The sequence below is a fragment of the Crocodylus siamensis genome, chromosome 4 (assembly GCF_052110815.1).
Source record: "Crocodylus siamensis isolate JL-2025a chromosome 4, ASM5211081v1, whole genome shotgun sequence".
NCBI lineage: Eukaryota > Metazoa > Chordata > Crocodylia > Crocodylidae > Crocodylus > Crocodylus siamensis.
The window spans coordinates 221,581,919-221,598,623 of NC_143398.1; the positions used below are offsets into that span (position 1 = coordinate 221,581,919).

Sequence of the window (16,705 nt, forward strand, 5' to 3'; positions counted from 1 at the left end):
GAAATAGATGTATGTTTAGTATATTTGAGGATAACAAGAAGTTAGGAGGTACTGTCAATACACAGATGATGACCAGATAAGTGTCTAGAAAGAGTTAGATAACCTTATGAGGCACAGTAATAAAAATGGTAGAACAAGTAACAGTACAGAGTGCAAATTCATGCATTTGGGGAGTAATGAAACCTCTCTCATAGCTTTGATATAATATGAAGGTGATGGGAGGAAAAAAGGGGCCTGGGTACACTGACTAATTATAATATTACCATGAGTCTCAAGTATGCTGTGGCTTTGAAGAAGGCTAGTACAATTCTAAGGTGTATTAGACAGTATTTTTTTTTGAGAGACAAGGAAGTATTAGTTCCACCATTGCTGTATAAAACATTAGTGACATCCAGTTAGAATACTGTGCAAAGCTCTGGTAAAAAAAAGATTTAAAATGGTCAAAATTAAATTAGAAAAACGTGCAAAGATGCGTTACTAGGATTATTAGGGGAATAGAAAACCTACCTTATGAGAAGTAATTAAAATCTTTGAATAATTAAAGTTGAGAGGTGATATGATTACTCTTTAAAAATATATCTGGGGGATTAATATAAGGGATGGAGAAGAGTTACTTAAGATAAAAGGACAATTTTGGTACCAAATCAAAAGGCTACTAGCATACACAAACCTTTGGCAATTAAAAGGTTTCTAACCGTTAGAGGAGAGACATTTTGCAGTGGGGGCCCATCAGAGAAACCTGAACTCCATCAGATGGAACTTAATCAGTTCATGGAATTAGTTGCATGGTGGGTTAGGGGTGTTTGTGTTCTAGAAACGAGAGCAGCTGCTATGTGGCTTCATATAGTTAGTATCCCTGTGATACGACGGAAGTGAAATTTCATATCTTTCATTGTCAAAAATAATTTTTTCCTCTGGAAAAATTTACCAGATTTCATTTTACCTTACTCTGAAGCAGGGGAGTTTCAGACCTATGGGGTGGGCAGAGGGGCTGGGAATTTAGGGGTATGCCTATCACCAAATTCCCAGAAATAGGTCCTTTGGGCATATTGGTCATTGGTGGGTGGGGTGGTAGTGGTGAACAATGGCTGCATTAATACCCATACTGCTGCTCCCCTGTTGCTCACCTAGATCCAGCCCATAAGGAGTTATGAAGCCCAGATCTGACTCATGGGGGTTATTGAGTTTAACACCCCTGCTCTAAAGAACTGGACGTCGGCCATGGCAAGACAGGAGAATGGCTGGGTGTGCTGGTGCAAGTAAACTGTAGTGAGTCTTGCTCATGCACTGAGGCTAGTTAGCTTTGGGTACCTGGCTAGTGAGTCTTGCTCATGCACTTAGGATCAAACTGATCCCCAGATTTACGGTTAGAAAAGAACTTTCTCCAAGATCTAGCACAATGGGGGCGGGAAGTCTTTTGCTTTCCTTTGTAACGTGGACTGTATTCCATTTCCTAAAATCAACTGAACGCATTTTACTTATAAAACTCCCCACTGGTAGCACTCCTGTCGTTTTTGTGCTCTTCCTGTGGTGCACTGTAGGTTCTTTTATAATCAGACGTTTTGTGGCTGTCATGTGCAAGACATGCCAGAATGTATGTTCTTATGGATTCTGAATAAATAGTAGCCCGAGAACACAAGGTGAATAGGCTCAATGGCCCAGGATTTCTACTCCCATCTTACAAAACTCTGACTGTCATGACATAAAATGCAGATGTGGAAATTACACTGGAACATTAGCATGCAGATAAAGCATTTGCTAGTTGGCTAAATCCTGGCTAATTTCTCATTAGGTGTGCCAGAAGCTCCAGCAAGCTATTTTCATCATCTCATAATCAAGCACTGGCCCTTTCACTCTTTGTTTTGTGTCCAGCAATTTCAATGAACACATTAAATGCGGTAGTAGTATGATGTAGTAACTCCTGATTTACCTGAACCTGGTTTCAGAATGAAGCCCAGGTTGCAACAAAAACTACATTTAAAAGATCCACCGTCTCTCATCCTCCTTTCAAGTTCTATAGAAAACAAGGACACCAGACCACTACTTACAGAGAACTGGGGAACAAATATGGAAGACTTGAGACCCACAAGAACACAGATTTGTGTTGACAGTAAGCACTATTCTGTGTCCAACTGTGGACCAGATACACTACCTTGGGAACACTAGCTATGGTCATCACAGGTTAGCCCCCAAGAAAGGAAAAAAAAAAAAAAGAACATACACACAGAATAGATAATATATATAAGACGACAAGAGCACTTCCTTGTGTCTACTGAGTATTTTCCTTTATGTTCATTCACGAATCCCATTAGCCATTTTTGTTATAGCATTATACTGACAGATCCCATTGAGTTGATTATCTATAAAGTCTCCTAAAGCCCTTCTCTGAGCCACTGCTTTCCAAAACAGTCTCTGGTTCTGTATTTATAAGTCACAGACTTCATTATGAGATAAATTAACCTGATCTTGGATTTATCAAAATGTATTTTACTGAAAGGTGACCACTAATCAGGTGATTCAGATTCTTCTGTAATAGGAACCTGTCCTCCTCATGATATACTTCTGCACCCGTCATGTCATTTGCAAACTTTACAAGAAAAGATTTCTATTGTCATCTACATTGTTTATAAATACAATAAATAGTTCTTGACCAAGAATAATCCTTCTGTGAGCCAGATGGAACCAATATGTTTCCCCATTAAGAGTTATATTTTGGTATCTGTCAGCAAGCCAGTTTTTAATCCACTGCTATTTCCATACAATGCAAGTGTTCTAATCAACGATCATGCGCACCTAAGTCAAATACCTTGGAGAAATCAAGTAAGAGATACCAACAAATATGCTTTAATCGACTAGACCTGGAATCCTGCCAAAACTGGTAACTGATTTATTTCACAAGATCCACTTTCCTTAAAACCATTCTGACTGGAATTACAGTAAAATCTCTGTTATCTGGCATCTCTCTGGTAAGGAAATTGCTGGTTGTGTAAAAATTCTGGTTATCTACAAATAACCCAGCAGGGGTTTTCAGGTAACACAGAGCTGGGGGGCAGGTAAAGTGTGGTAGAGGCTGGGCAGCATTATCATGGGGTAGTGGGCAGCGGCAGTGCCTGCATGCAGAGAGGGGGGCAGCAGTGGCTATGAGGAATGGCGGTGCAGGGTAGTGGGTAGCGGGTGGCAGCAGTAGCTGCCACATGCGAGCTTTGGCCCCCCATGTCCATCCAGCAGGCTGGCTGGATATTCCGGTTAGTATGGTGTAATAGTTAGTAAAATCCCAGATAACAGGGATTTTACTGTAATAATATTATACATTAGCCTCCTATTCTTTGGTGAGAAGTCATGAATTATTTTAACCTGGCGGCAACCCATGCTGACTGGTGTATAGTACCATAGGTCACGCGTTTTACATGAGAAAAAAATGGCAACCAGAATTTCCCATTTTCCAAGATTCATTAAAAAAATAGTTGTTCAGAGAGTTGTTCCTACATTAGATGCTTACAAGTAAGTTATCTAGGCCTGTTGATTTGAAAATATTAAATTTCAGCAGGTACAGCTTTATCTTCTCGTTTATTATAACCAGTAAACTTTCTATTTAAATAAAAACATCATCATATCCTCTTCTTTTATTACAAATGCATAATGAACACTTCAGTCCTTTTTATACTGCTGTTCTGCAGTTTTACCTAATAATGAGTATATCTGACTTAGGGTTTTTCTTGCCTCACATGTTTTCTAAATGCCTTATTTGTAGCCTTACTGGCCAATGATACTTTATTAGTGTTGAGGCATGACTAGGATGCGGGCATTTGGGGCCTGACTCTGAGTGACAACCCAGGGGACCAAGAACAGACCAGGTCAGGGAAACGAGGGTCAAAACCAGAGCAGGAGATCAAGGGCAGGTGGGTCAACAGGCCAGGGACCAGAACATATACTGGTGCCCTGGAGTGGTCAGGGACAGGAGGCAGGGATCCAGACCAGAGTCACTAGCCATAGGGGTCTGGAGCAAGCAGTTATAGCTATATGGAATGAGGTCATGGACAATCGCCAAGCTAACCCACAAGTCAGAAGCTGGATGTGGGAGGACAGGGTCCTGGACTGAAGTCTGGAAGCACAAAGGTTCAAAAAGCCAGGAAGGCAGCTGGAAATAGGAACAGATGGCAAGAACCAAGAACAAGGATGAAGCCAGGAAGCCAACCAAATCAGGAATAAAAAGGATGGATCTAGAATACTAGGAACAAATAGACAAGGCCAGGGAATGGAAAAATAGGAGTCAAAGGTAGGAACCTGGAAGCTAAGAACAAGGAATCTGAAGTCTACAGTCAGACAAAGGCATCTGTCCTAATAAGTAACTTTCTGGGCACTGCAAGAGCTGCTGGTTATAAGCAAGTAGTCATACCCATGCAAGTAACTGGGGTCAGCCTGGGGGTAGGTAGGCCACAAGTAGGCAGAACAACCCAGTAACCAGTTTAGCCTGCTTGTTGCCCTGACTCCTGACAATTAGTTCTGTTGTCTTCCTTTATGAGTTGCCTTCATTTTTACTACATAGCAAATTAATTGCTACTTTCCCCTTATCTGTCCTTCATATACTAATTTTTGCATTAACAGTAGTCTTTGAATACTAAACCATCAGAACTGATGTACAGATTTTCTACAAACTGAGTTTCTGGAGTAAGTGCATACACATTAGCAATAAAAGAAAACTGTTCTCCTGTGAGAACCAGCTTCTAGGGAAAGATGCATAACAGTGTTGAAGTGAGTCATCTACATCATTTTTCATCTTTTTTTTTTTTTTTTTTTTTACAGATAGCATAACCAAAGACAAATATGGTAGGTTATTAGTAAGATGCAGTGTGGCTTAGTGAATAAAATGTGTACTACTATATTTTAGAACCATCTACTGCCTTTACCTTGTGTAACCTCTTTGTGGGATATGAGGCTCTGGTTAATAACATGACAGGACTTGAAGGTTACAGAAATATTCACATCAATTATCTGAAAAACTGAGTACAAACTCATGATCTCCTCTTGGTACATAATAGAAACATTAGAATCTTTAGTAAAGGAATATGCAAAATAAGCTATATGCTGAGTCCTCTGCTAGCTCCCCTTTAATACAATTGTTCATAAACAATGCTTACAACCCAAACAATACAGCTCAGGGCTCAAGAGAAATGGAAAGATGCAAAAATGCAACCAAACAGCATAAATAGTAAGATAGATTTTACTTTTCTTTTGATTTTACACACAGGTTCTGTCATCTTCACACTGATATGCTTCCAGGAAGTGGGCTATTTGTGGAGTAAGTTACCATGAGTAAGGAAGTTTTTTTGATAAAAAAGTGTGATTTTAAGCCTAGGAAGTTAAACTAGTAAAACCCCAATCAATGCCTGTTACACGACTGCCTGTTTTCCAGGTTACCTTATTCTGCTTGGTATAGTTTTTAAAGTAAACCCCCAAATGTCAGAGTTATAACAGAATACCAACATTCACGTAAAGGGTTCTCTGTGTACAAAACCATGCCAAACTTCTCTCTTAACAATGCAGTTGGTCCAATAAAAGATGTAATAAAAAGTTCTCATCTCAAATAACATTCACAGGGGTATTAGTCAAGGATAACTATATTGCTATACAGGACAAAAATTATCTGTGTATAACATGCCTGACATAATTCATTAAACTTAAATGCATTTCTTTAGGAAGCCTCTGCCACTGCCCAGGCAGATAAGTATGGTTGTGTGTGTATGTATGTGTACTTTCTCTACTGTTATCCTGTTATGGCTTTCAAACTGGCAGTGCCTTTTCCATCCTGAAACACAAGTGGCGGGGCATCTTCTCCTCAGGAAAGGAAATCAACCTCCCTGATAGCAAGAAAGGACATTGCAAACAACAGAGCACTTCAACCTGCTGCCCCTGCCCCTGGCCCAAGAGATGCCTTGTGAGCGAGTGGCCAAGCAAGACCACAAATGAGTACAGGCAGAGTAGACAGAGACTTGCAGGGAGAGCATTGTTAAGTTCCCAAGTCTTAATGGGAAGCTGCTCTAATAATCTGCAAATGAAAATTTATTATTAATACTTCTGTATAACATGACATCTTTCTTAATCACTTCTGACTTGTATAAACAGCCCCATTCTCTCATAGGAAATTTCAGTCATAAGCGTCATGCTCATACTTTTCTGCTGGGATTGAGAACGGGGGAATGTTTTCTCCTCTTTACTGATTACCACGGATCTGTGTTTTTCTCTGTTGCAGAAAATGCATATTTTCTCCTTTAAAAGAGAAAAACACATATTTTTCTCCTTTAAAGGGGCACAACTCCATGCTGTCACCATTCCCCCTGCTGCTGCTGGGCAGTCAGGGGTGCCTTGCCACGGTGGTGCAGCTGGTGTAGGGCTCATGGCAGTGACAGCAGCAGCAGCATCAAACCTCCCTACCCTCTCATACTGGGTCCCGCTCACTGGGCTGCAGAGGCCCCCAGGGGCAGGGCAGCAGGACAAGGATCCCCGAGTCCATAGTAGGCAGCCTGCAAACTCATCCCCTCCCACACCCCCATGGGCTCCACTCAGCTCTGCTCTGGCCATACTGTCCACAAGTGAAGGGATAGGGGGGCAGGGCCCATGTTCTGCTCTAGCCACAGCAACTGCCACCTCCTGCGTGTGGCAGCCGGGGCTTGGGCAATGCTGGGGTAGGCTGGGGGCTGCGGGCCCTGGCCCTGATCCCATAGCCGTGGCAGCTGGAGGCCCCCCTCTAGCAGGGTTGGGAATAAGGGGTACAAGCAGGGCTGGGCATTGGGTGAGGGGACCAGCAGGGACAGGGGACTGTGGGTCAGGAATGAGGTGCACTAACAGCGCTGGGAGGGGTGGGGGACTGTGGGTTGGAAGTAATGGGCACTGGCAGGGCCAGGGGGCTGTGAGTGAGGGGCACCAGTAGGGCTGGGGGGGAGGGGGCTGTGGCTTGGGAGTGAGGGGCAAGGCCATGGTCAGGGGCTGATTACATTAGATTTGCAGGAAGCAAGGGACTCTGATAACTGAGTGCTGGTTCCACCTGTCTGGTTCTCTGTAGAATTGCCTGGAAAGAGTGAGGTCCAGAGCGTAAAGCATGCACTACTTTCTTTCAAAGCACTGGTGCAGGGAAACCAGGGAAACCCAGCTGGCCATTCTCCGCACAGTACTGGGTCCCATTCACCCCTGTGAAGGTATGACACGTGGTTTTCCTCCAGAGGGGTCTTCTGAAGGCTTTGCTAGAAAGCATGTTTTAAGGCAGAACTCTTTCTTTGATCTGCATGGAAGGGAACATGGGCTTTTAGAGTGGGCGGAGCTTATCTAAGCCTTCTGTTGTTCCTCACTGTGATGGGATAAAACAGCCAAGCAAAGAGTTGTGGGCTACCGGCCTGTTACTTGACCAACCAGAAGTTTTAAGAAAGTGTGACTGAGGGCCCAGCCATGCTCTGGAGGACAACATTTAGACAGACACAAAGGACTACAGGACATACTATCAAGTTTGTTACCTCTCTTTTATGGAACAACATGGTTGTGCTTCCAGAAACATGGAAGTTCTGGCTCCAACAGTTCAGCAATTCTGAGTGTCCCTCCACACACGCAGGTAAAGGCACGAGGGGATCTAATACACTAGCCACACAACAGCACCTCCTACCAGGCCTGCATGGCAGGAAGTGTGATTGTGGAATTACGAATCAGAGCCTATCATGTCTTATTGCTGGTGGAGGAGGAGCCTAATCCTGAGCTCTCCCTGCACTGGCAAGAAACAAGCTCCTGCAGTTGGGAGCCCCCTCAGTTGATAGGGTTCCTAGCTATGGGGGTGCCACAGGGCTCCCTGCAGTGGGGAGATTGCAGCTGACAGCATCCCTGCTGCAGAGGTACTTCATTCACCCTCACAACTGTGAGACCACAGTTTACCCAGCATCCCCATAAACCACTGCATGACTGGGATACCGCATCAGCTGTGGTATCCTAGTCACAGGGTTGTACTAAGTGCCCCCATGGCTGGGAGCCATTTCAGCTGATGGGGCTCCCAGCCCTGAGCTCATATGCTCCCACAGCTGGGACGTAGCATCAGCTGGAGCCCCCAAACGCAGGGGTGAACGTGGCCTCCCCACCCCCCAGCTGGGAGCTCCAATATGCTGATGGGACTCCCAGCCACAGAGGCCCCAGGCCACACATTCAATTAATGGCATGATAGGAAGCAACTACAACCTTCCACATATTTTGTGGAATAACTTTGTAGTTTATTCCGCTTTTTATCATGCCATTAACTGAATGAACAGGTGCCTGGGTGACCACTTAAGGTGTGATTACAATAATTTTTACTTGATATGGGATTTTTTACCTATGACTCTGTAAAATGAAAAGGTTAATAAATACTTTTGAAAAATGACTAAAGTCCTAAGACTAAAATATGCATCAAATAAATATTGTTCTTCTGTGTATAAATTAATATTAGACATTATTTATCATTTTGCAGAGAAATTAAACAGACATTCTTTCTAGTCAATGTTCATTAAAAATGTGGGTTTTTTTAAGATGTCTCCTTTTTATGAAAAAGTAGCACAAATATAAAGAAGAAAACTGACCTTACATACCTGCTACTTCTAGGAGTCTTCATAACTAAAATCTTGTTGCATTTTTGCAACTAAATATAATTTATTCAACAATCTAGTTATAGTTCTTGTAAAATTATCAAGATTAACACAAATATAAACTTGACCAAAAGTTATTGTGTTAGTTCTGTACTCTTAAACATTTAGCCAAACTTTAGAAGCATTTATACCTGTCATATATTTAATACAAGTAGTAAACAATTAATACATATACTATGTCATTTATGTTGCACATAGATACTACCAGATTAACCATAGTTTTGGGTCATTATTTTTATGCTTGGAGGACACGTGGGAGTTTCACAACGTTCTATTATCCCCGCCTCCTTTAATAAGTATATAATGGTAAGTGAGAGATACGGATGGAAGTGTTTTTAGTATGTGGATAGTATTCAGATTTCTATATCAATTTTAATTAAAGAAAAGGGTACAGATGAGTTCTTTTTTTATTGTCTGGTAGTCCAGGGACACTGAGTTCAATGAAATGGCTGAAGCTCAATCCATATAGGACTGAACTGTGGTTAGTAAGTCAGGGTAACCAGCCAGAGAATAAGAACATGATGATACTGGCTTCTCTCACTGAGGATATTTGATTGACACATCTCAACTGGCAGTTTGGGGATTATGTTACATACCCAATGGTGGTACATGATCATGATCCTATTTTCCATCTTTTTCTGGTTAATAAATTGCAACCTTCTCTCTTGAATGTGGCCCCTTGGCATGCTGTAAAACAGCCTAATTCTGTTGGCCTTCAGAGTATGCCTCAAAATCAATCTATTTAGTTTTGTGGTAAGAGAGAACTGAGTTTTGGGGCCCTAAACAGGTGCATGAATTTTATTTATTTTTATTAAGAAAATGAGGGTTTAGCAAGAGTTAAAAGCAAGGTGGAAGGCAGGACCTGGATTTATGGAACAGTATGCATTTTTGTAGAGAAAGAAGAGTTTTAGGCTATTACTGTTTTTAGCTATCTATAGTTTTGATCACCTGCGATTAGCCTTTAGCAGGCTTACTTTTACGCTAAGTTGAAATCAAAGGAGATAAAACAATACACACATAAAAACAATTCATAACAGCTGAAAACTGTCAAACATACAAGAACCCTTTTAAAGGGAAACATACCTGTTTCAGGACTTGTTTGATTACAGCTGCTAACAATGCTGTTTGGTATCACTGGCGTGGAGGATGCTTGGATTCTTGACTGAGGTGTTGGATGTAATGAATTTCCTAAAGCCATTCCTGACTGACTGAGCACCCCACAGTTCCCACTAGCCTGCATCTGATTTATTAGGCCTGCAAGATGGTTGTTTGGACCTGGGCTAGTACCATGAACAAAATTAGTGTTTGCATTCTGGCAGTGCATACCTTCTCCTCTTAAAGATAAACTCTGTGTCAATGAATTCTGAAGAGTGCCAGAGTTCATATTGGTGTCTGTAAAATGCATCTGGTTAGAAGAGCAAGGCAAAACAGTATTTGAGCTCCCACAACCAGTGGTAGTATTGCTGCTCATGTGAGAGCTTTGACAACTCATGGACTGAAGTAACTGGGACATAGAACTGATGGGAAATGAACCTTGACTTTGCTTTCTTATCAAATCAGATCCAGGCTTAGGAACTCCAGAACTATCCAACTGAGACTGCCTAAGCAAACTCAGCACTGTTGTAGTTGGCTGTTTTCTTTTTCTTAAAGGGTCTTTTTGCTGAGACATCAGTTTATCTCTTAGTGCTGCTCGACCACTTTGTCCTTCACTTGTTGGTAGAAGAACATTGGCAGTAGGAGGAAACATGGTATTTAAAGTGCTATGTCCTTCATTGTTGCCGCCACCGGCAACAGCTCCAGAATTGCTACTGCTGTTATTGTTGTTACCAGCAAGTTTATTTTGATTTGCTAGCTGTGCTTTGGCTGCTGCTGAGAGTAAACTGCTTGCTGGAAAAGAGGCAGCATTGTGCTGGTTCAAGATCTGATTTAAAGGCATTCCCAGCAAACCAGGCTGACTCTTTAAGGGACCACTTCCAGCTGATGCAGTAGAAAAAACTGCATTGCTTGGAGGATTTAATACATTACTCATTCCAGCAATTAATGGGTTAGGGATGTCCTTGTATTGATGAAGTCCATCAGGCTTGGTAGAAGGGCTTGATGGCATAGAAGGTCTTGGGGACCCTATTGTTGATCTTGGTGATCTGGGAGGAACTTTAATACCGCTACAGGATGACTGTGGTCCTACTGGAGGCAACATGAAATTTCCATGATCTGATGATGTGGAAGATGAGCGTGATCTTTGGGGAGAAGCCTCAATCCTTCCAATCCCAGATGCTATCATATGAACAGGGGACGTCACTGGTGAAGGAGACAGTGAGGTTGAAGCTGAATGCTGAATTCTTTGTACATGACTTCCATGGTTCATGTGACCAGGTTTTACTGTTGGCAAAGGGAGATTACTTGGCAAGGGGACAACGGCAGGAGGCATGCTTACATTCATCACAGGTACCTGAGAGTGGACATTTGAATGGAAAGTAGTTGGGTTAATGATAACAGGATTCTGATTCACTGGTTTGCTAGGAATAGGGTCAAGTATGCCAAGCGGATCCTTTTCTGATGTTAATGGCTTCTTCTGAAGAGCACAAGAAGGTGGAGGAGGTGGAGGTGGGCCTTGGGGTGGTTTATGGTGAAACATTGCTCGTGGTATTTCCATATTAGCTGAAAAATTACACATGGGCTTTTTCATTACTGGGCTTTTTGTGGTCAGGGTTGGGGAAAGAGGTATATTAGTCCTTCCAGCCATTGCACAGGATGACTGTACTGGAGAACCATGTAGCATTACTGAAGGTGGAGATAAAGGAGTCCTGTTCATGTGAATAGGACTAGAGTTGGGTGCTCCATGAAAATTGGGATTATTTCGTGTGAAAACATCAGGGCTTCCAAGTGGGTCAGTCCTAGGAGAGATTGAGCCATCTCCATATATCTGTGATCCTGATGAAGCTGGACTAGGCATTCCACCATGACTGCCACGATACGGAGACTTCTGCCCAAGTTCATTACTGCCCAATCTCTGCCTGGGATAGACAGAATGAAGTTCTTGTTGCTGGCTTCCAGCCATTTCTTGTACATAAATCCTACCCATGGCATTTGATGCCCCTATCATTAACTTGAAAGGAGTCTTACATTCTGGCATCACAGAATTTGTAATTCCTTCATGTGATTTATTCCTCATTGATCTTGGAGTTGCTGCTCGAGTAGGAACTACTGGCGTTGCACCTGATATTAAAGATATCAAATAACAGTTACTATTTTGAAATCTGTTTAACTAATTTGTTTTAGACAAACATGAATACATAGAAATTGACTATATGCAAAAACAATGTCAAGCTTTTAATTTCTAAAAAAAGCATTTGAAAGTTATCATGTCCTAGATTAACAGTTGCCTATTTAGAAAATAGTATGTAGTCATATAATTAAAGACTGTATGCAAATGTATACTTGATTTTGCTGCATAAATAACTTTTTATTAGCATAGGTGTTTTTTGGATGTTACTTCCTAGAGATGTTTCTCTCGGAAAAAAAAAAGAATGATATGAAGTACTTCCATAAACAGGGTATCTGAGCCCTCAACCTTCATCACTGCACAAACTACTGCCACTTCAGTCCCCTTGGAGGTGGTGGGAATGGGACAACTGCCCCCCTTGACCAATCAGCAGTAAGGGGTGGAGCCACGGCCTCCTCCTCAACCAATCAGCAGTAAGGGGTAAGGCCACCAGGCCCCTTGGCCAATCAGCAGCAAAGGGCAGGGCAAAGTTAAAATAAAGGAAGTTGAACATAGTGTACCATCCTTGTGCCTAATTCTAATTCATAAACCAAACAGGTTTTAATAGATATTTTCAATTGGATGACAAACACACCTGTTAATATCAAATTTTCAAAAATATGCTGAATGTACAAAATCTTACAGCTCAAAAATCCTTTCAATATGTATCACTGTGTGTTATCAATAACAGCTGCTCAACTAGATTGTTGACAATATTGCCTGGATAACATTACTGTAAGTAAGGTAAATTTAATATCGTATAAAGGATTATACAACTACCTCTTGATTAGATCGGGGTGTCAAAGATATGTCCTGCAGGCTGGATCTGGCCCATAAGCCCTATTATTCAGCCTGCTGTGAAGCCTGTGGGTCTTGGCCTGGCCTGAATGAGGCATGTGGAACTTGTCTGGCACAGGCTGTACACAGTGTGAGACTCAGTCTGGCATGCATTGCACATGGTGCACAGGGCTAGTCCAGGGCATATGCTCCATGTGGCATTTGCATCAGAGCAGCCCCACATGTGAGATCTGGAGCTGGTCTAGAATGGGCCCACAGATGAGCCCTGCATGGCAGAAGCAGCATGTAGGGCTAATCTGGCACAGGTGCTGTATGCAGTGTGGGCCCCAGACAAGACCTGTGCGCGGTAGCAGGCTGGGGCTGGTACATACTACATGCAGTGTGTATAGACTGGCGCCAATGCAAACCACATGCAGGGCTAATTTGAGGTGTCTGCTGCACACAGTGCTCATATCAGACCAGCCCCAGTTCCAATGTGCAGGGCTGGTCTGGACCGAGTCCACAGACTGGTCACCACTTGCCTGAATCAATCCACAGGCCTGGTTCAGCACAGGTGGCATGTGCAGCACACACCCCGGACTGGCCCCATGCGCCATGTGTAGCATGCACCAGACTAGCTCCATACACTGTGGGACTGGAGCCAGCAAATGCTGCATGTGGTATACAGGACTAAAGCTGGCATATGTGCCAGCAGTAGAGCTATGCGAAGCTTCGGTCACTGATTCAATTTGGAGGAGATTCAGGCTGATTCAGTGGCCAAATCTCTGAATCTGAATCAGATCAGGAGACCCATTAATTTCTCCAAATCGAATCGGAAGCCTCCGATTTGATACGGAGAGATTCAACCATAGACACAGCTTTATGTTTTTTTGACATACCTCAAGGTACCAGGGCTTAGCTCATGAACACTGAGATGGTGGGGCAGATGAAGCATCCCACAGGAGCATGGGGGGGAGGGGGATCCCCCGCGTGCTTGATGGTGGATCTAGAAGTGGACCAGAAGTACTTCCAGTCTACTTTCAGGTCCGCCATGGAGCACATGGGGGCCACCTCCCCCATTCCCTGGCTCAGTGACTGGTGCTTCCTGGGTCTGGGGGGGAACCTGGGGTCCCCCTGTGGCCAATAGCTGAGCTAAGGGGGCATGGAGGGTGTCATCCACATGCTTGGCAGTGGACCCGGAAATGGACCGAAATACTTCAAGTCCACTTCTGGGTCCGCCACTGAGCACATGGGGGGGCCCCCCACGCTCCTGTGGGATGCTCCATCCGCCCCACCATCTCAGTGTTCACGAGCCACACCTGGTACCTTGAGCTATGTAGAAAAAACATATAAAGCTGTGTCTATGGCCGAATCATAGATTCTCCAAATCAGAATCAAATCTTCAGAATCTGAATTGAATACTGCCTGCTTTGCACACCCCTAGCCAGCAGCACATGGGGCTGGTTCAGAGCACATGATGCATGCGACACCCTCACTGGCCTGGTCCTGCATGCTTGCTCTGGCATATGGAGCCAATCTGCGGGTTGAATTCTAAGATTAGATGACTATATCTATACATCTACATATATAAATTGCTTATACCTGTTCTGCATTCAACTAAGTCAAATGTTTCTAATTAAAATTCTAAACATGAGTTGGCTCAGTGAAGAACAGTCCTCTTTGCCCCATTTTTATTCTAACTATTTTGTTTTAGCAAAATACTTTTGCTCCTACTTAAAGTTGACAAGTACTTCGTCAAAAAAGGTAGACTTAAAACCTGCATTTTAATGCTTTACTAAATTAAAGCTCTTGTTGCCATTCTAGCTGCAGTTTTATTTAGGATATCTGGACGCTGAATTTCGGTTGTTTCTAGGAGGAGCTTTTCTTTTTGTTTCCAAGATTCCTCTGTGTGTTTGTGGTGGGAGGAAGAAGTGTACACAAAAAAACTAGATGCTTTTTTATTAGATCCACTCTAAAGGAATGAATAAATTAAGCGGTATCAATTCTAGTCTTCATACGTTTTCCACTCTCAGAGAAAGTTCACTTTCCTTTTCTTTCTACCAACATTTTTTCCTAGAATCTGTATTTCCCACTTTTACTTTAGGAATGGTATCATCCTATGGTGGCCACTATGACAAATTTGGTTACTCTGGAAATTTATACCTCAAATAGTATTAATTCTCCCTCACACTGAATATATGATTTGCAGACAGCATATTTAAATAAATCTAAAGGACTATGGACAAATATTCATTTGTCACCTTCCCTATAGAAGACAATTCACACAAGCTGCAATGACAAACCTGTTCTTCATCCTGCCTGCTAATGTCACTCAACTATACTACGGTGACAAGCTTCTTTCCTTCCCATCATTACTAGCTGCAGGAACTCATTCAACTTCCACAATCAAATGTTAATTCAAATACATGAAATATTTGATAGTGTGACTGAATTACCAAAGCATATTTATGCAAGTTCCTCCCTCTGAATGTTGGCTCCTGGTATATATGAAATGAAATGTAAGTGTGCATATCCAATCTTAGCTTTACTGGGGCATATTATAGGGGAGGAGTTGTGTGCTAGGAGGCTTACTTCTTCAACTGGGAGATGCACAGTGATCTTGTAGGGAAGCAGTCATGGAAGGCTGCATAACTGACCCATGTTGGTTAGGGATTTAATTAATAAATTATTATTTATTTCTGCTTTACTTTTTTCTATTTTTTAATACAGAAATTAAATGCAAAAGATATAGTATAGGCATGTCATGGTAAAGCTTAAACTAAATGCACAAGAATCAGAAAACTATACAGTTAAGGGTTCTAACAGCATTAGTTGCACTGACTTATTAAGGTAAAGTTTTAACACCAGAAATAGTATTCCAAAAATACAACAGCACATATGCACCAAATATTGCGTAGCTAAATTAACAGTTTTATGTATATCTTAACTTTAGGATTTCTTTCTACTTGAAAATTCTTCATTCTAAACTTATATCAGGAGAGGTTTTGTAGTTTGTTAGTTACAGTAAAATCCCTGTTATCTGGCATAAGTGGGGAATGGGGGGTGCCAGTAACTTAAAATGCCAGTTACCTGAGGCATAGGGGTTTCCAGCTGCATGTGGAGCAGCAGCAGCAGTGCAGGGTGGCGGGTGGCAGCAGTGGCCGCCATGAGCAAGCTTCATCCTCCCAGCATCTGGACAGCTGGCCGGAAATTCCGGTTAATAGAGTGTTCTAGTTACTCAAATGCCGGATGACAGGGATTTTACTGTACTTTTATAGAGCAATAGTTTGTAATTTCACAAAAACATACAAGTCTGCTTTTCCTTGCATAATATAACTTACTTGTTCCCCCTCCAGGACTAGTCAGAACGAGTGATGGATGAGGCGCTTCCATGCTTTTATGGAGTGTAGCCACAGCAATAATTTTCCGTTTATGAATGCATAGCTTGGTGACATCTTCATCTGCTTTTACATCTTCAGCAGTTCTCTGTTTCACAGCAGCTCCAGGATCAAAATTAAATACCTAAAAAAGTGAAATCCTCATATTAGAGACAGAGCAACAACTCCAAAAATGTATCAGAACTGGAAAGAGAACCAAAGTTTGTCACAAGTTTCATGGGATATCAACCTTTATATCATGTCTTAGATAGATATCAACCCTGCCTTGCCCTGCAATCAGCTCAGGTGGATGCTCTTGGTCAGAGCATCAATGCTGTACAGACAGCTTATGAATACAGACATTAGTAGATGGTAGAATACCTCCTTTACTCCTCCTTACAGGGCATGGCCTCATCTTGCTCATCTTCATGCTTCCATCCACCACATTCCTTTCTTTCTCTATCCAATTAGGTGAAACTATTACTATAAATGAATTTCTGCAGCAGATTAGCCTACCAGATGCTAATCAACAGAGGGACCAGAGGGAAGAGAACCACAATGTTGGGATTTTCTCAGTAAAAGGAGGTATCTGAGGCTGCCTACACTGATGGGAAGGGTAGATGATAAAGGAGGAG

General features: G+C 42.4%; 1 protein-coding gene across 6 annotated transcripts in view; it reads right to left on the reverse strand.

Annotated features, from left to right (window-relative positions):
- Positions 1-16,705, reverse strand: part of MBD5 (methyl-CpG binding domain protein 5) — a 282,828-nt gene that overhangs the window by 46,003 nt on the left and 220,120 nt on the right. For all 6 annotated transcript variants that reach the window (XM_090045804.1, XM_090045807.1, XM_090045806.1 and 3 more), the window contains 2 exons: positions 16,035-16,215; positions 9,738-11,870 (listed from right to left, as the gene is read on the reverse strand). In XM_090045804.1, the coding sequence (XP_089901930.1) occupies positions 9,738-11,870; positions 16,035-16,215 (2,314 nt within the window). The remainder of the gene's footprint in view (positions 1-9,737; positions 11,871-16,034; positions 16,216-16,705) is intronic.